At 31.9% G+C, this 20,563-nt stretch overlaps 1 protein-coding gene across 1 annotated transcript in view; it reads left to right on the forward strand.

Annotated features, from left to right (window-relative positions):
- The window catches only part of LOC145292982 (lysosomal alpha-mannosidase-like), an 83,564-nt gene that overhangs the window by 38,589 nt on the left and 24,412 nt on the right, over nucleotides 1–20,563 (forward strand). Inside the window, exons 10-17 of the mRNA XM_080139224.1 lie at nucleotides 2,819–2,879; nucleotides 3,064–3,103; nucleotides 7,172–7,241; nucleotides 9,461–9,580; nucleotides 10,890–11,006; nucleotides 13,352–13,481; nucleotides 16,478–16,548; nucleotides 20,241–20,468. Of these exons, the coding sequence (XP_079995350.1) occupies nucleotides 2,819–2,879; nucleotides 3,064–3,103; nucleotides 7,172–7,241; nucleotides 9,461–9,580; nucleotides 10,890–11,006; nucleotides 13,352–13,481; nucleotides 16,478–16,548; nucleotides 20,241–20,468 (837 nt within the window). The remainder of the gene's footprint in view (nucleotides 1–2,818; nucleotides 2,880–3,063; nucleotides 3,104–7,171; nucleotides 7,242–9,460; nucleotides 9,581–10,889; nucleotides 11,007–13,351; nucleotides 13,482–16,477; nucleotides 16,549–20,240; nucleotides 20,469–20,563) is intronic.

Below are 20,563 nucleotides of genomic sequence, written 5' to 3' on the forward strand. Positions count from 1 at the left end.
AGGCCTCATTAATATCTGCCTTTTTAGCAAACAATCACTTTAATTACTGTTCACACACATATAGATATATATATATTTATATCCCCTCCCTATATTCCTATCCATGTCTAGCTGAATTTCTTAAACTCCTCCTATCCCCTACAACTGTCTAATGTTTATTAAACTTTAAAACTTAACTGTTGTTGATCCCCCCCCTCTTTTTTTTTTCTTCGTGCTACTTCTAATATCATTTTTCCAATCATAATGATCATTTCTGTAATGTCTGAAGTTACTGGATTGTTAATATGATTTGGTAACCAGAACATGTGTCATTAAGCAGATAAATCGGTAATAAAAAAAATAAAACATGTATTTACTCTGCAATAGTATTGAGCACTTTCTTCAGGTTTTTACTAATTTTTGCTATATATATATATATATATATATATATATATATATATATATATATATATATATGACAATAAAATAAATGAGTAACTCTGAACATTAATTTAGGAACTTTAAAAAAAAAATAATTATGCAAATTAGGTATTCAAATGGCCGTTTTTATCTTTGATTTGTACCATGTATGTATTTTAAAGTGTTGTATTATTAATTTAAATAACAGTAACTCGTTTTGATTGTAATATAAGAGCAATAAATGGGAGAAAATTTTCACATTTAGATTAGACATGATGGTTCAAGGAAACAATATATAACTTAATTTTTACATTTAAAATTATGCACCACTTTTCTTTTATGTACATTCATTTTAATTCAACCATAAAAATGAAAATCTTCCACGGAGGATGGTCCTGGATATGACCTTAAACTATATCCGATGGTGAGGCCCCAGTTTGCGGGCTTTGGGGAGTGTGGAGCCACCCTTTAATTGCCATTGCTCCCAGGTCCACTCTGACCCGGAGTGGTAGTACCTGTTAGGGTCCCAACTATGGGTTAAAATAGAAAACGACTTGAAAACAACAAATGTATTCTATTAAAAAAATTTTCTTCAAAATCTTTGGATTCGGCATTAAATAACCTGAAAAGGGTTGATATGCCATAAAGCAAACAACAAACAAACAAATCCACGGATGATTTACATTTGTAATACAATAACTGCATATGATTAAAAGTATTTTATCTAGAGCGTACTGATGCCAATCTGACGATGTATAGGAAAAATGATAAACCAAGATCAAATACAAGACAAAATGATAAATTGACCAGGCGGAAAAAATTGATACATTTTGATTCTGGTTTATTAGCTTATAAGTTTCTAATAAACCAAAATCAAAGTAGATCATATTAGCAGAACCCATGATGCTTTGGGAAAACTGAGAAACACCATGTCGTCCTTCCTCAAAGTAAAGTGATCTTAGTCTCTTTTCATCCAAAATACTAAGCTTTAACTATGATTTTAAAAATATTTGTTCAAGATTTATTGGGAGACTACCCGAATGGCTTGTTTGCTCAGCAGAGGTATGAATGTGCACTTATTTATTTTTATTGTGTGTGTGTGTGTGTGTGTGCGCGCATGGTGGGGGTTAATTTACAATTTTGCAAAAAAATAAGATGCGTGACTTTTGTATGAATGAACTGAAATACATTATGTTGGAATTTAGTTTTGGAGTGAAATTAATGTGGGGGAAGGATACTAACTTGTTTGCTATGCATGTGTTGGGGGTTGTTTTTATTTTACAATCTAAAGGAAACTGTGAGTAGAGAGTAAAGTTAAGTGAATAATGAAATCTATTTGGCGAGAAGAGCGCAGCAAGATGAATAATATATAGAAAGCTAATGTTTACTATGGAGGATGACCAAAAGAGTGAAGCAATCAGGAGAGCTAAACAGATTGCAAAAACAAATATGGATATTGTTAGAGATGACAATGGAAGGTTAACAGGACAAAAATGCTTGAAAATGCCACTAAGTTTGATAACAACGTAAAAATCTAGAAATTGCAGAAATAGTATCCAGTCCAGTTAAAAGAATTGAGAAAGAAGTGATATGAGAAGCTGTGAAGATGAAGACGTGTAAAGCTGGAAGACTCCCAGATGTTGGTGGTGAAATGTTGAAGGTTGCAGGTGAAATAGGTATTGAGATAGCTAGACTCAACAAATCCGATCATAAAAGAAAATCTGAAAGATTAAGAAATTAGTACAATTTTGAGTTCTTATAATGGTAAAGGGGAAGCACTGAATAGAAGTAATTCCAAAGGCTTAAAGTTGATGGACCAAATCCTGAAAGTGATTGAGAGAAAAATTGAGCAGCAAATAAGTCAGATAAACATAGATGAAAAGCAATTTGGTTTTATGCATTGGCAAAGTATCACTATATTACAGTGCTATGTCTATCTCAAGACAAATGCAAAAGTAGTTTAAGACGAACCTGTATTTGATATGGGGACACTGATCAGCTCATAATTCCATATCCACCATATTACCCTTGATCTTCCATATTATATGTGCAGTTATCTCCAAGATTATTTGTCAAAAGAATCCTCATTCAATTCCTGAATTGAAGAGGATCATCACAGCTAAAATCAGGATAAAGATAGGAGTGTATCAGTTATTGACAATGTTGCATATCATTGAATGGTGATAAAACACTGATGGATATTCATAACTGAAACTTGGTGGACAAGTCAGGCAAAGATTGGACTATAGAAAGGATTTGGAATTTTAACAATTCCATAGGTATGTAACATTTAATTTGGGTGACCCTATACCTTGTCTGTTATCTTAGTAAAATACTTACTGTACATTAATCAATTAATTAATCAACTCACAAATCTTGTGAATTTTTATTTTATTTATTTATTTATTTTTTTTTTCAGACTTGTCGACATTTAGATGTTTTTGGGGATCTTCAGAACCACATTCAGATTTTCAAAATGTGTAAGTGAAACTTCTTCACTGTTAATAACAATGTTTTTTGTATGTTTATCGTTATTAACATGCATAATAAGCATCATAGTTGCTTTTCCATGTAGAAGAAAGGCATAAACACAAAGTTCCCTGATCAGTCTTTCTCTTATCTTGATCCTATCTTGTTTAATAAGTTTTAATTTTTATTTTTAAGGGGATGCACTTAGTACGGCTCAACATCATGATGCTGTTTCGTAAGTACATAGCACTCTTTCCCATTTATTTAATGGACAAAGTATGGAATAAGAATCCTGGAAGCTGAGAGATTCAAATGGGATACTTCTCAATGGACACTGGTGGACTGCCAACGTATGTGTGATTTGTGAACATACACAACCTGAGTTGTTTGTTTTATTCATTGATTTTAAATATTAAGGAAAGATTTGAAGAAAAGTTGAGGAATATATTTATGTAGGGTGCTTTTTTTTTTGGGGGGGGGCTTTCCTTTTTAAGCAAAACTTTTCAATGAACGAACGTAGAGATGGTGTCTATAGAGTAATTTCTTGTTTTAAAGCAAGTTCATTTGCTGATTATTCAATTTCGTTTTTTTCTTTTAGCTTGCATTTTTTTTTTCTTGTCCCTATTTCTACTCCAATTTTTTTTTTTTTTGCTCACGTGCCCTTATTCCAAATTTGTAGCAGTAGGCTGCCATCAATGGACTTTTCTTTTTTTACTTACTAAAACGGCCATTAACAATTTTTTGGTTCCCTGACAAAAGGTGGGTGGATCTGTAAATTCACCCTCCTCCATTCGTCTCTCTGCACTTTTCTCAATAACTAAGCCGTGGAATTTTTTGAAATTTTGCACAAACATTCAACATGATACAAGTTTCCAGGAACACTCCGGTTGCCCCCCCCCCCCGGCGGGTTGCCTTTCGGGTTAAAATGGCTAAAATCGACGCTTTTGTGCTGATTAAAAAAGAAAAAAAAAAGGTTGAAACTTCAAATTTGTAAGAATAACTTTTTAATGTTAGTAATCAAGAAAAAAAAAATGGAATTTTTACTTGATTAAATAATTCGAAATTAGAAAGATGATTTCTTTTAATTTATTTTTACTGTGCAATAAATTATATCAGTTTGTAATAAGTTAAACTTTAAAAAAATAATAAATTTTTAATGACCATTTGGACACAAAAAATAAGTTCATTGATGGCAGCCCACTGCTATGAATTCAGAATAGGGGCATAAGCAAAAAAAAAAAGAGTAGAAACAGGGATACGAAACATACATAAAAACCAAGAAAAAAATAAAAATGCGGCTTACATTAAAAAATATATTTAAATATTTTTCTTAAATGCCTAAAGAAAAAAAACAAAAAATCAAAATTGAATAATCAGAGAGAATGTAATGATTTTAAAATGAGAAATTACATTCGTTTATTGAAAGGTTTTATTTAAAAAAGGAAAGACACCCCACCCCACCCCGAAAAAATGCACTCCACATAAAATAATATTTCCCACCACTTTTTAAAAAAATCTTTCCTTAATATTTAAAATCAATAAAACAACTCGGGTCGTGTATGTTTGTTTACAAATTACACATGTGTAATATGTGGCAGTCAGCTGGTGTCCTTTAAGTGTTCCCTTTGAATCTCTCAGCTTCCAGGGTCCCTAATGCATACTTCATCCCATTTTAATAAATTTTATGAAATTCTACAAAGTTTAATTTTGTCTTGTATTCAGTTTAACATTCGTACTACATGCTGGCATGCATTGGATCACTTATAAAAATTAATTTCCAAACTAACCTGTTTCTGGTCAAGTCTTTAGTCCATGCTTACTACTCTCACTGTACAAACTGTAAAAATTTAAATGTAATGTGAACAAACATCTTTTTGCATAAATCTTCACTTGGGGTGTACCTTATAAATTTGGCCCCTAATCAAAGTAGTCTATGTGGCAATATGCTTTGTCTGAGGACAAATAAAAGTAAAAAAAAAAAAGTCAATGGAAGATTTTTGTTCAGAGTGGACAATTACAGAAAACATATACAGTGTATATATATATATATATATATATATATATATATATATATATATATATATATATACACATAAATGTCAAGCATTAGAGAGAACTTTGGCAGTACACTATAGAATTAATATGCACCTATCCCTCGCCTTCACAGGGGTTTTGGGGATAGTCATTTTGTCTGTTCTACTTGAGTGTCTAGCAGAAAAGAGAGAATTTTTTCTCTAGAACTTATGCAGTTTCATAACTTCCATTCACTCAGGTCAGTTTGTAAAACTATAATGCTTGAAGTAGACTCTTCCCCTATAAGAACACTCAGAAAGACTTACAGTTTATCTCAAAGAAAAATAACAATATTTGGTTAACTGCTCCCAATGCTAGAATGTCCCTGAAATGGAGCTCATTTTACATTAATGTGAAACTGATCCCCTACTCTAAATTCTTAAATAATTGGTTTTATTTTTGGTTTTACTTCCAGACAAGTTCTCCAGGGTGTTCACATGTAATAATTAGGGCTAGGACAACAGCATAATCTTTTCGTTGTTTTGGCTCTCGAGTGTGTATCCGTTGATATCTTATATGCTTTTATATAGTGATGTGGTTCTCAATTGATTAACTGTGTCGGATATATACTTGAGAGTTAAAACAATGAAAAGAATATGCTGTTGTCATAGCCCTAGTTATAATCTAAAAAAAAAAAAGTAGAATCTCCTTTTAGTTTTGAGAAGTGATATTTAGTTTACGGTGTTAATCTATAAATATAACAATAATACTTCTGATATGGTAAAATAATCTATTTAATTTCTACAAAGATACATTAAAATATAGCCAACCCTACAAAATAAATTAATTCATAAGATTCATAATTCATAAAACATTTAAAATGTTTTGAAACTAGTTTTAGAAATACACTTGCATTTTAATGTTACCCAATTTTCACTTTCACATGTTTTGTTAGTGGAAGAGAAATGTAACAGCTAAACTGTCGGCATTTCTGCATTATGCGGATGGTGGCATTGTTAGGGGGTGATAACTCCAATTTCTTCTTGGTCAAATATCACTTCAAATAAATAACAAGTGTTTTTTTTTTTTTTTTTTTTTTCTGAACACAAAAATATTTGAAAACCAAAATTGTATAAAAATGTATCAATATATAATTGTAAAAACATTTATTGAAAATTCTGTAAGAAAATATAATTTTCATAAAACAATCTTTGAATTGGAGCAACATTTGATTGTTTCTAAAACATTGTTCGATTTGAAGTAAAAGTGTCACTGTAACAAAATTTAGTTTTCATTTTTGTAAAGCATTTATTGAAAAGTCTGCATAAGAAAATATAGTTTTTAATAAAATTATTTTTGAATTAAAGCAACATTCGGTTTTTATAAAGTAAATTTTAAAAAAATTTGTTTTTTTAAGTAATTTAAATGGAAGAATTAAAAAAAAAAGTTATCGTCCCCTATTCTTTGACCGAGAAGCGCCACCTGGCAACAGTTCAGTAGAATGCACGAAAAACACTGCCGCCATTTGTATTCTGCAGAAGTGCCAAACTGTCAAGAATATTAATAATCAAGAATCATTTTTATTACTGTTTGATTTTATTACTTTCTATCTCCACTTTAAATCCCTTTTGTAATATTGTAAAATTACATAAAATTTTATTTTACAATCGGTATACAGACATGGGGAGAGAGGGATCTAATTTCAGACTGAAACGATAGATCACTTGGTCTGTTATTGCCTCATGCCTCATAAGAGTTTCTAAGTCTAAGTAATTAATGGAAAATTAAAGTCAAAGAACTGACACCAAGGGTTGTTCTTGCACAGAAGTGTGAAAAAAGGTTTAAATCACAAATTCGTTGATACCTAGTTCAACTTAACACCAAGCCTTTGAAAATGTCTAAAGTTTTTTTACACTGTTGTCCACCTCTTTTAAGATTTCGCTATGTTGGCTGGAGGACCAGACAAAAAACCTGACAGCATAAAATAATTGAATTTAAAAAAAAAAATTCAAAAACACTTTAATATGAATGTTTGATAGTATTTTTTTGACAAATGTTTTAATTTTGAAACATTTTTCAAAACATTGTAAATAAACTGTTTTGTTTTATAGGTTACATAGTGAATTTATGCAGTTTCGTTTTTTTTTTTTTCTTGTTTTATGTACATTTGCATATTTTAATATTATAATCTATAGATTTTAGTTTTACTGGTAGTTTAAAAACAAATATTTATGATTAGTATCTGCATATATCATCTGTATCTCGTATTTGTTTTTTTGGGTTTTTTTAGTGGCACTGAAAAGCAGCTGGTGGCTTATGATTATGCTTTGCGATTAAGTGCTGGCACAGATGCTTGCCAGGTAAAGTAGATTTTCTTGAATTATTTTATCTCTTTCTAAATTTACTTGGGTATTTTTTTATTTATTTATCAATTTGTTTGTGACAATTCATATTTGACCATAACTTTAATTCAACATTTTTTAAAAAATGTTATTTTAAACAATTGTATTCAGTATAATTGTAATATCTTCATTAACAAAATAAAATTAAGTCTTTATACGGTTAGTCAGCTAACGTACTTAACTTCTGGCGTAGTGCGACTGAAAGCGGTGACAAGGCAAATCGGTTTCTTTGCTTTTTTCTCACATCTATATCTCCCTGCACATGTACTTTTTTTAAATTGACTTTTATTTATTTTGTGTTTTTCAGATCTTCTTTTATTTCATAATCATTGAAAAGTTTTTTGGTCTTATTAAAATTAGTTTTTTTTTTTTTTTTTTTTTTTTTTTTGAGAGAGACTTATTGAAAACACTTAAAATCTTTTTAAGTAATGAACTATTTAATAAAGACTAATTGTGTTATTTTTATCTGTATAAATTTTTATTAATTTTGTATATTTTCCTTATATTTAAATCCCTTCATAAAAATACTGAAGAACAATAAAAGTGAAGGAACTGATTTGCCTTGTCACTGCTTTCGGTAGCGCTACATCAGAAGTTATGAAATACGTTAGCTGACTATAACCCTTTATACATATGTGTGCAGGATGTTTATATGTGCAAATCTTTTATGCACTTTCCACTTTTCATGAAAGTAAAACAAAGATATCTTAGTTTTCAAGGCTTTATTTAGAAAGAATATTATTTAGGAGAGAGACTCATGTGATCTCTGCTAATTGTTTACTTGTCTACCTTAATGAGTGTAGACAGACTTAAGGTAACATTCAGGTTAGATTATTCTACATGATTGGTCATATCTCGGCTTCCAGAAAGAAACTGATTTTAAAAACCTTTTGTTTCTCTCAGCTCAAAAACGTGACTTCATTCGTCATCATTCGACTTTATCTATTGTTTGACCTGTTGCCTCTGCCTTGTCATCTATTTTTCATTGAACTCTGGCAACGATTCTGTTTGCATGATTTGGATTATCATGCACTCAGTATGACCCTTGCGAAAATTCATACTAGCTACCTTAATCACTTTTGATGTGGAACTTCACAAAAAGCCTGTTCTTCTAATAAAAAATGAATTATTCCCCTTGCTGATTTCAAATTTTCAGTCATAATTAAAAAATGCTTCTATATTATCAGTTGTCTGGGGTGACCATGTAAATTTTCAAATGAGCTGTAGCAAAGTATGTTATTATTGCAAATAATACAGTTCAAGAATAATAAATGATAATTGGTTGGTCAGAATCCATTTAATTTAGGTTCAATTTTTTCTTTCAAGTCTCCAAGATAATTTTTATTAGTGTTAATTTATAAGATTTATTAAAACTTGAAATGAGATTAATTTTGATAAAATGACCTAAGAAATTTAATCTCTATATGTTTGTCAGTTTCATTGCCTATATGTACAAAGTGGTATGATATTAAAAGATAATTCAATATATTTTCAAGCAAAATCATCTTTAATATTATGTCATTTCAACACTTATGCATATAACTCTGAAAAATAACAAAAATAAAAAAATCTTGTATACCAAAAATCATGTAATAGTAGTTTTGTTTTTATAAAGAAAATCATTTTTAAGCAAATTGGATTTTTTTATTTATTTTGAAATGTCTCACCCCCTCATGTTAAGAATGGTGTTCTAAAATTTTGTGAAACTTTGAGTTATTTCGAATTAGCTCACATCCTACAAAATAGCTGAGAGATCACCTATCATTCAGACATAAAATTTGATTTTGAATCATACTATTTGATCCATTTGTATGATTTTTGGTGTATGATATTTTATTTACATCACTAGTTTGAACACTATAACTATTTTGTTTTTATGGTGAGGGGAGAGTTATAAACTTGCACTAGAAAGTCATCTTTTTGGCTATGATTAAAGTGTAGTATCTGTTTTGATACTACACTTCATCTTTTCTGTCCTTGCTTAGTGAAGAAATTTTTATACTGAATTTTTTTTTTTTTTTCCAATCCAAAGTGCCTCTTCCTTTAGAGCTGGATTTTCCCCATAAATACAGTCATTTTTTTTCCAGCACAGATACAAGTAAATAAATAAATGTTGTGCTTTATTCTGTAAATAAAGCTTATTGTTATTTCTAAATGCTTTTTCTTTTTTCTTTCAGTCAATTTTGAATGCTGCATATAAAAAAATGATACCCAAAACAGAAACTGCATTTCCTGATCAAATTTTTTGTAATCTTCTTAATATCAGTTATTGCCAAGCAACTGAAACTATGAAACAGGTGATTCTCACATTTTCTTTGCAATTCACATAAACTTATATTATCAGACTTGAAACATTTGATTTATGCTGCTTTCAAAGCACGTTTACCCAGAGCGAGTTTTAATTTTTAGAAGTTTTTTTTTTTTTTATTATTTAATCTATACAGAACATTTTCTTAAAATTTAAAACCTGGCGAACACAAAGAAAAAAAAAAAAAAAAAAAAAAAAAAAAAGACTGTCAAAATATCAAACAGTCCAATTTTGAGAACAATTGATTTTGGTTCATACCAATGGTCAATTTTAATACTCCCATAATTTTATCTCTAACACTTATCCTTGAATGGCTCTTTCTTTTTATAAATGGTGATCCAATAGTAAAACCAGAAGTTTCATTCAAGCTATGTCTGCAAATTTTGCCCAAAGTAGGAATTTATTGTTATATATGCAGTGTGTATTTTCTTAAAATTCTAAAACCTGAAAGACACTAAATGAAGTCAAAATACTGAATGGGTCAATTTTGAAAGCAATTCAGAATTTTGGTATTTCATGTGACAAATAGAAAATGCGTGAAAATTAACTTATTTTATGCTTATATAATATTACACTTAAAAATAATTTCAAGTAAAAATATTTTGATGTATTCTTTACAAATTTTTTACAAGTATTCTTTACAAATTTTTGGCACTTCTGCTCTTATCAATCACAGATCAAGAAAAAGATTGTTTTTGATAAAATTCTAGGCAATGTTCCATCATTTTTCTAAGTTTTGGTGATATTATTTCAGCATGATATGCAAGAGCATATCATGCTGAAATAATATCACCAAAACTTAGAAAAAACAATCTTTTTCTTGATCTGTGATTGATAAGAGCAGAAGTGCCAAAAATTTGTAAAGAAGAGAAGATAAATCAGTCTGTCATTTGACCAAATAAAAATGAATGTTGCCGAAATGAAATTAACAATAAAACTGCAATTTACAATAAAATCAATTTTCAGAACACTACACAATGCATATAAAATTATACATAGATGTTTAAAGACTGTATATACATTTAAAGACACTGTTGGACTGTATATGTACATATACATATGCAACAGTATACATATATACACGTTCATATAACCCTGTTAATGTAACATAAGCTCTGACAAGAAGAAATTTATTTTGAAGTTGTACGGGTGAAAATGAACAGGTTATGGAAATTTCATAAAATTTTATTTAATGGACTATATTAAAATGTTAATATTTAAAATTAGCACATAAAAATATATTACAAACAAAATGAATAAAATATAAATGTTATTTTTTTTTTCTTTTTGTTTTTTAGTTCACTTTGACTTTGTATAACCCTCTCGGCCAGGATGTCGCCGATTACATTCGTCTTCCTGTTTCGTCTAATAAATTTGTTGTTTATGGACCAAACTTGAAACCAATTCCCATTCAGGTGAGTTGTGTTCATTCTTTGTTTCAAAATTGGGTGTTTCTTTTTGTTTTTTTTTTGTTTTGTTTATTTTTAGGCATCACCACTTATCAAGGCCAAGAGGCCACTCGAGGATAAGGGTTAAAGAGTGTACAGTAGAAATTGGACAATATAGCAATTATTAGTAATGGAAATTTGGTAAATTTGTTAACTTATATGGAACAGCTCATCAAAAACGTGTTTATGTTAGACTTGAACACAACTATATTGTAGTCAACTGGAAAGCAGGAAAATGGAAGACAATTCCACAGGCATGCAGTTCTAAGAAAGAAGCTTTGTTCATGGAATCTACATTTAGGTTTAGGCACAGATAAAGAGTGGGGGGAAATTGTTGAGTCTTTTCTGATAGACAGGTGTTTCTTGTGAAAGTTTGGCAAGGGGGACCATAGATTGGAGCTCAGTCGAGCACTTGCCATGAAAATAACGATAAAGCAGAGACAAACTCGCAAAATCTCTTCTGTCAGAAAGAGGTTGCAGAGAAGAGAAAAGGACATTTCCTACGAGGCGACAAAGTCTATTTTGAACTCTATCAAGGCAGGATAAGTCCTTTCTAGCTGCTCCTGCCCAGATGGACGTGTTTATTTAAATTGAGACATGTGCTCAATATAACTGTTAAAAATAAAATAACACTAAAAATTATCGATATACTTATCAGTTGAAAATATTAGTGTATACAAAAAATGAGCGACTAGAGTATTAATAAAAAATTTATTTACTATACAAACTCTAAAGGACAAGATGAGGTGACGTGTTTATCTTAGAAGGGGGATAATCTTCTACACTATGTTGGCTTGATGCAAATTAATATTGATTATAATATAAAGCTTACTAATATGGTAGGTTACCTTTTTATAATATACCTGAATGGAGTATAGTATCTATTCTGTTTTTTGAAAAGGGAAGGATCTTTTTAGACTGAGGCAATTAAAGAAACTGTTTGTAAGATAAAGTCAGTTAAAAAAGGAATTGCTGTTAAGATGGTTAACAAAGAACAGACTCCAGGATGATGTGACACCTGGACTTGAAATGATGTATCCACAAAATTCTAGATAGATCCTATTTTTAGTTAACCCAACATCTTGGTGTTGCTAAGGATTTGTTTCTTTGTGCTAGATTTTTGGAGGAAGAGGTTGGCCTTAACAATTACAATGAAGAAAACTGTTTTGAATTACATATAAACAGATATTGCATGAAAAAGTAAATTTGTATGAATAGGATTTTAGAATTTTTTTTTTTTTTTTTTAACCAGTTTTTTGTTTTTGACATTTGATTCTTTTAAGTCTTTACAAGAGGAAACACATGAAAGTTGCCAACATCCATAAATGAAAATAGTGTTAAACAAACTAAATTCTAAGTTGCCGATCCACAGTCCTACCCAACTCATTACATGAATCTGATGCTGCCAGATCAAGCTCTGAAAATACCTGCTTCTTCATCTAAAATGCATTAAACATGGAAGTTATTGTTTTCTTTTTTCCTTTGCAAAACTCAATCATGTTCTGCAAAGCCCAAAACAAAAACAATTTTTCTCTGTAAAACAAACTAAACACAATGAATAAATATTTGAAGACATAAAAACTTATTAAAATGACCGGATTTGGCATTAAACCACTTGAAAAGGGTTGCTCTGCTGTAAAATGAAAGCACCAAACCATTACACAAAATGATTTGATTTTAATTAAAATCAATCATATTTACATTTTTTTTTTTCAAATGACACTTTCTGTCGCCAAACATTTCTGATGTAAACTGAAAGTAATTCTCTGATGCTTATTAAACCCAGGGTGAACAAATCAGGCATAGACTGAAATTTATACATAATAAAAACACTGCTCTAGTTGAAACTACTATTAATAATTTCCCCCCCCATTCTTTATCTGTGCCTAAACCTAAATGTAGATTCCATGAACAAAGCTTCTTTCTTAGAACTGCACGCATGTAGAACTTTTATCCATTTTCCTGCTTTTCAGCTGACTATAATATCTTCAAGTCTAACATGAACAAGTTCTTGAGCCGTCCCCTTAAGTAATCAAAGTTACCAAATTTCCACTACTAACGGTTACTATATTGTCCTACTGTACACTCAGTAACCCTTATCCTTGAATGGCCTCCGGGCCTTGATAAGTGGTGACTCCTTAAAAAACAAAAAAAAACAAAAAACAAAAAAACAGGGTTAATTTAAAAAAAGATTGAATTTTAACAATTCTAAGCTTATTCTGATTTTATCCACTTAATTTTTTTATTTTAATTAATTTGGTTCATATCACTGCTTTTGATAATCATGAATATTTTTTTCCTTCTCACTTTAGATTGTTTCTATTGATGCTGCTACCCAGAGAATTCCAGAACGCGAAGAATCCATTGCAAATTATGAACTCATTTTTGAATATAAAATTCCTGCTCTTGGTTTTGCGACGTTCTTTGTAAAAACGGACAAAAGTAAGTAAAATACAAACGACTATACATAAGATACCTTTTGGTTGTATAGTATCTGTTTTAATATGACACACTTCAATTTTTTTTCTGTCCTCTGTTAGTGAAAGAGTGTCCATTGGATTGGGAGAAATTGTTATTTTTGTCCCAATCCAGACTGTCCCATTTTGGGAGAGGAGGGAGTGAATTTCACCACATAAAAAAAAAAAAAAGAACCTTGTGTCATGATGTCCTCATGGGGAGCCAAATAGACTCAAAACTGCATCTTGTAGTAACACCCCATTTGGGGAATGTGAACTCACCCCTTAGATACCATTACTCTCAGGTTCACTCTTACCTAGAGGAGTGGTAGTGCTTTTCAAGATCACATCTATTTCTTGAATTAAACGAAGTGTAGTATCTGTTCTGACTTCAATTGCTGAGGGAAGGGTCCTTTTAGACTGAAGTATATTTTTTTTCTTTGTCTCACTCCAGAGTGCCCCTTTTTGGGAGTTGGATTTTCCCTACATTTAAAGGCTGCCCTTGTGTCTAAATGTAAGTAAATAGGAACTATTAAGATACATCACTTCAATCGTTCAGTGATAAAAATTAAAATATTTTTGTGTCGGTTCATTCTACCTTTTCTCAAAGTTACTGGGCTGATCCGGCTAAAATTTTATATGGGCATTTGACATAAGGTGCAGTGAACTAAGTATATTTATGGATTAGTTAAGCAATGTTGAGCCTGGCCAGTATCAGATGGATGACCATTTGAGAAGGTGATGTGCTGTATGTACTGCGAGGTAAAATACCAGGTTGAGAAACTGGCGTGGTCTATCCTTCTCTCGGGAGTAGATGGGACTCTCTTAAGCCGTGGTAGGCACCCCGTCTAGTGATGGTGTCACGATAAAAAATACCCATGATAGCCCTGGCGAAACATCAAGTATTCAGCTACCGACAAGATTTGAATCCCACTACAAACTTGTGTAGTGAGTTCAATCTCGCCTATGGCCATGCTGGATGATGGATGGATGCAATGCAAAAATGAGCACAAATTTAGCCCATATTCAACCATCAATTTGGCATAAAACACTCATTGAAGTTAAATTATAACTTTTTTCTGTTTTTAACAGGCTAAAAAGTCTAGTCTTATAAAGATGTCCCAGATTTTCAATGTCAGACCCAGCTAGTAATCTATTTGACATTGATATTTGATTCAAACTAACCTATTTTTTGTTTCATTCTTGATCTGTTATTAGCATGAATATTTAATTTGTGTCAATTTCTTTCTGAACATATTCATTCCAGAAATAAAAACTTAAAATAGATTTTTTTTTCTTTTACTCACTGAATATTCCTATACATTGGAGAGAAGTAATCATGCCTGGAGTTATTTCCCTTGATTTCTGCAAAAATCTAATGGATGAAATTATATCAGCTGAATTTTATGAGTTGGACCTAAATAGCATTTAAGCTGACAAATCAAACTTTGATTTTGAGTAACCAATTTTCATTTGCTATTGTATCATGTTACTAGCAGTAAACTAACATACTTTGTTATAATTTATCTATAAAAAAATACTTAGTCAGGTTCAGCAATTTGCTAATTTTAAGACATTCTTAAATAAACACCTAAAAAGAAAAATAAGTTTAGAGGAATGACTCTCATTCTTTTAGTAAGTTTTTTGTAGCTTCGATACTGAACTTAACATTTTCAAATTTGCTAGTCAGACACTTTCTGTTGATCTGAATTTAAACTGGTTAATGAAACTGTTTTGGATGCTCAATCATCCTCAACTGCCATACCCAGTTTGGGATTTTTAATAATTTGCTCAAAGTTGCCATGCCCCTTATGTTATATTTATTTAACTGCTATATTTCTTTCTGTGTCTGCAGGTATCCTCGGCTGGATGTTATTCTTCCAGGTACCTACAGAGAAAGCTACATACAGTAGGCTGAAAGGTCAAAAGGAATGAGGGAAGAAAGACAATCTTTTAAGCTCATTGCTTAATTATGTCCTCATTAGATTAGTAACATAATTAATGTCTTGTATTAAGTGAGGCTTCTACAAAAACCATTATTTTAGCATTGTTCGACCATTGCAGAGAGAGAGAGAGACTGATATAATGGCTATGTAATTAGTCTTAAAGATGGGATCAGATCTGATCAGAGTAAGATTAAATCTGGTTAGTATAGAGATGTGTACAGAATGGGAAGCTTTGATATAGCTATGTTGAAAGAATGGATAAAAGTCTCTGGGTTAGATGTAGAATAACCGAGACAACGGTGCTAACCCAAGGCAGGATAAGGTCTTTCTAGCAGCTCCTGCCTAGATGTGGCAACAATACTCCATCCTTGGACATACCTGGCTCTTATACAGGTAGAAAATTGCATCAGCAATGAGATATCTACTGGATCAATAGAAGGATCCCACCATTTTTCCAGCGATCTTGGCAATGGATTTGATGTAGCTGTTCCATTTCAGATCACTCACTGCCATATGACATGATGCTCCCGACACGGCTGCAATACAATTACCTGAATGTAGAATAAAGATAAAAATCGTTCTTCTCTTCAAATTGTAAATTGATGTGAACATAAATTATATCGTGTTTATCAAATTAAAAGATAACATTTTGTTCATTATATACAGCTGATCAAGTACAAAACATGTCTTAACTGTGGTGACTGTTTGGAGAGGTCACAGGATAATTGGCCACATTTGGTATGTAGTTGTTGCAAAAACGTGTATCAAAGACATGTAACTATGCAGATTTGTCACGGTTTTAGCAGTTAAAGTTTTATAAAAAAGGGCTGTAATTTGCGAAGAGGGTTGGAAGTTAAACAAATTTGTGTCTGATCATTCCGCTGATGAGGTTTGTGTTTTTTGAATTGCTAATACAAGAGTATTATTGCACTGAACATTAATGTTGTCATTAATTTTATTTTAATTCTTTTTATTTAAGAACTTTGTCAGAATGTAGCTTTACATTTGTTTAATTAAAAATTATTTTTGTGTTTAGATGAAAACAACAAAGCAAGTTCAAAAGAAATTCTAATTAAAAAAGGAGAAGCTTTTGAATTGAATAATGGGGTGAGCAGACAATCTTTTTTCTTTTTGTCTTTTGTGCAAGAAAAATAAGTATAGCACCCCCCCCACCAAAAAAAAGAAACTTGCCACCTATGTAATCCTTGATAAAATTCACAATCCGTTCTGTAATATAATCACATAAATAAAACTGCAGTCTATGCCTGGCTCGTCTACCAAGGTTCAGCCATGAATGCCCAACAGTCTTTATTTTATCACTGTTCAATGATATGCAGGAGCACTTTAATGATCGTCTCATCTATAGATGTTGTTTCCCTTTTGTTTTTAAATAAAAGTAGTTCTGTTCTTTGTGTCAAGTTTTTAGAGTGATTTCCCTTTGTAACAGATTGGGGCTCTACAATAGCTAGCGAGTTTAGCTCGATAAATATGCGGTTTACACAGCTAAGTGTGGGATTCAAGTAGATATAAATTAAACATTTGACAGATAATGGAATGTAACAAATGATAACAATCGGATCTAATTAAGAGAATACAACATTAACATTGACCTCGAATGCAGGATGTTGGAGATTACAGTTTTGTAAAGTCAGTCAGTCAGAAAGTGAGACATGATGGATATTGAATCATGCAGTCTACTAGATAATCCGAGAGTCGGTTCTGGAAACTTGACCTTATATCGCGATCACCACAGTGTATTGAAAAAGAAATAAAAACTGTTACAAAAGTTATGCCTGATTGTGTTTACTCTCGTACAAATCAAATGTCTGAGGGATCTTGGTTCCAGCGTCAACAAAATGAGCATAAACTAACAGCCAGTAGTGGCATCGAAGAAACCTGACAGAAGTTATGCCTGCCTATGCTCTTTTTTTAAAATTTCATTTTCACCCCAAACAAGGCACAGTGCCACTTTGATGTAAGGGGCTACTATTGGGGACAGAAGTTGCAGGGATACTATGTAGGGAGATGAGCAGCAAGATGTCTGTTCACATTATACTTGAATACATGTCAGTCCAATTGGAAGCAGGAATTCAGAAAGGAATTCCAACGTCTAGCAGTTCTGGGGAAGAAACTATTGGAGTAGAAGGCTTTCTTACATCTAGGGATCTCTACTGTATGGGGGTGGGATCTTGCTATTTTTCGAGGGTATTTACTAGTGGTGGGATGATTCCAATATTTTTCCTGATTCCGATACAATTACCGATTCCGTACTAAATTCCCGATTTCAATACAATTACTGATTCTGATTTTTATATCTAAATATTAACTATGGTGTTGTTATTTTCCCCGATTTTCCTAAAAAAAAAAACATGTTGAATGTGCAAATATTTTCCTAAATGTAAAATTACACTTGTGGAGGATGATCTCCAGATTTTAGCTTTACTATTATTTTAGCAAAGGAAGATTTTGAAAATAGGCACCAATTAGTTCGATTCCAATACCCCCAAGTTTTCCCGATTCCAATTAATCGTCCCAACACTAGTATTTATGTTGAGGGGATACATGTGTTTGTAGTTTGTTGGCACATTCACCATATGTTTATTGTGTATGTTTATAATACTGTACTTGTCATCATTATATGAATGTTATTGTTGAACTGTTTTGTATTTTATACATGCATGAAAAGACACCAACATTAAGTTTATAATGTAGACAATAATGTACACACAATGACAAAGCATTATATTAAACATGCAAGCACACAAAATTGAAGACTGCATAATACCTTATTGTTGTAGACGGCAGTATAATTAACAACTGGGAGTTTGTGAAAGGAATTATTGAGTAAATCAATAGATGTGATCCTGAATGAGTTTCACACTACTTGGACTTTAACCCCCATCCTTCCAGATTTTTATTTATTGTGGGTATCTCAAAGATAAAGAACTGGACTGAAAAGGGCTATTACAACCCAAATCAGGACAGTGCCAAAAGAGGAGCGTTAAACATTTTGCATGTCCTATCTATATATATACTTGCAATGTTGAGGTGCACATTTGGAGCATATAATTAAACTAGCTTGGGTGCCCAGTGTTGCCCGGGTGTTTGGAGGTATGTGTTGAGCATAAAAAAAGTGGCAGTAAGTAGGCAGACTCGAACCCATGCCGCGAAGAAGGAAAAGAATGTGAAAAAAAAAAAACATGACGTCTTGCTGTTGCACCCATCGTCAAACTGGAAGTGATGAATGTTTAACTTAAGGCTAATCAATCAAAAAGAAGCGATGACTTTCGAAAATATCGGTGAAAAGTGCCCAGTTGAGGGTAAAGGAATTAATCTTTTTAGCCAATTTTTCGATATTTGTCATCCGAAGGGTCGAGATTGAAAGTGATACTGATTTTGTGAAAATCTGTCGCCTCTGTTGAAAGTTTTAGACAGACATACATACATACATTTAAACAGACAGGTGAGATTTATATTATAGATTGTTTGACATTCATGACTGAAACTTGATGAACAAGTCGGGCATAGACTGAAGTTTATTTATATTAAATATGGTTGGATAGCAGAAAGGATTTTAATGATTTTATTGATCGGCTGCATTTAATTTGGGTCATGTACTCGTATATCGTTAGATATGATGACATTCTCTGTGATAAGATCTGTTCAGTTTTCTCAGATTTTAGGAAATTTTTGCTACTCTGGATACGAAGTAAATAAATTACTTTTCCCCAAAATCATGCCTACAACTTTCCAGTTTGTGTCTTTTGCATTTGACTGCACTCTATGCAACAGTGCACCCAAGATTAATGCTTCATTTGCACCAGTAGCTCTCTTTTTTTTTTTTTTTTTTTTATAGGAGAATCAAACATCAAACTTAAAGCAATGGCAGAAACCCTAAAAAATAACCTTCAGCCTGTAGTAGTAAGGGCCTGTAAGTGGATGGTAACATTTAATGGTTCTAAAACTAAGCTTCTTTCCCTTAACAACTGAAAAAAAAAAACTCAATCACAGATTGCCATGACATAACACTATATCTGGAAGCTCATCTTTCAAACTCCGTGGCCTAACATTCGCAGGCAACATGAATTAAAACAAATACATTGAGGACATTGTTAAAGTTGCTGCAAAAAGTGGGTTCCCTCTACCGTACTAGAAAATTACTTGCAGCAGAGAATATTTTATATCTTTACAAAGTCACACTTCATCTATGCATGGAGTATTGTTACCATATCTGGGCTGGTACACCTACCGCTAGTCTCATTCTTAGACATGGTCCAAAATAGTTTCCAATTTAATAAGTCCCGAACTATCGGCTCTTGTCTCATCGTTGCAATGTTGCATCCTTGTTCATGTTTTACAAGTACTTTAATGAAATGTGCTCTGAACTCTTAGCACATATGCCCTCTGACATACATACTCCTGACTAACTCTACAACCAGCAAAATTTCTCCCCTTCAATGTTGAGGATTTTAGCTCTGACACCCAAAATAACAAAGCTCAACTCCCACATTCCCTTGTTAGACACTATCCCAAACAGTAGCCTTTCACATCAAAGTGGCAGTATGCCTTGGTTGGGGTGAAAAATTAAGAAAAAAAAAACCCATAATGATCATGTCTCAGGATTATCTGGTTGAAATCCTTATTGGCTATAGGTATTTGTTATACTTGTAATATTACAGGATTTTAGCTCTGACACAAAAGCCCAACATTTTTATTTTTTTTTCTCGAAGACCTTGCTCATTTCATCCATTCATATTAAGATTTTAATCTTTTACATTTGTTACTATTTTCTTTCTTAGCTGGTTTCCATAAGTTTTGATGGTGTAACGGGTGCAATGAAAAAATTTGGAAACCTACAAAGCAATATTTTCACAAATCTGAAGCAAGACTACCTGTACTACATTGGATACCCGGGGCACAATCGCAGTCCTGCTGATCAAGCTTCAAATAATTATATTTTCCGTCCTTGGAACAACACCCCAATTAGCATCAGTAATGGTCGCAACTTGCAAAGTGTTTTAATAAAGGTATGGCTGATTTTCTTTTCTCTTAATTTTTTTAATTCATTACGCTTGATGAGCTCTTATTGAGCAAAACGCAAACATTTCTGTGTAGTTTGCTA

The sequence above is a fragment of the Euprymna scolopes genome, chromosome 14 (assembly GCF_053919585.1).
Source record: "Euprymna scolopes isolate OS-2025 chromosome 14, ASM5391958v1, whole genome shotgun sequence".
Lineage (NCBI taxonomy): Eukaryota > Metazoa > Mollusca > Cephalopoda > Sepiida > Sepiolidae > Euprymna > Euprymna scolopes.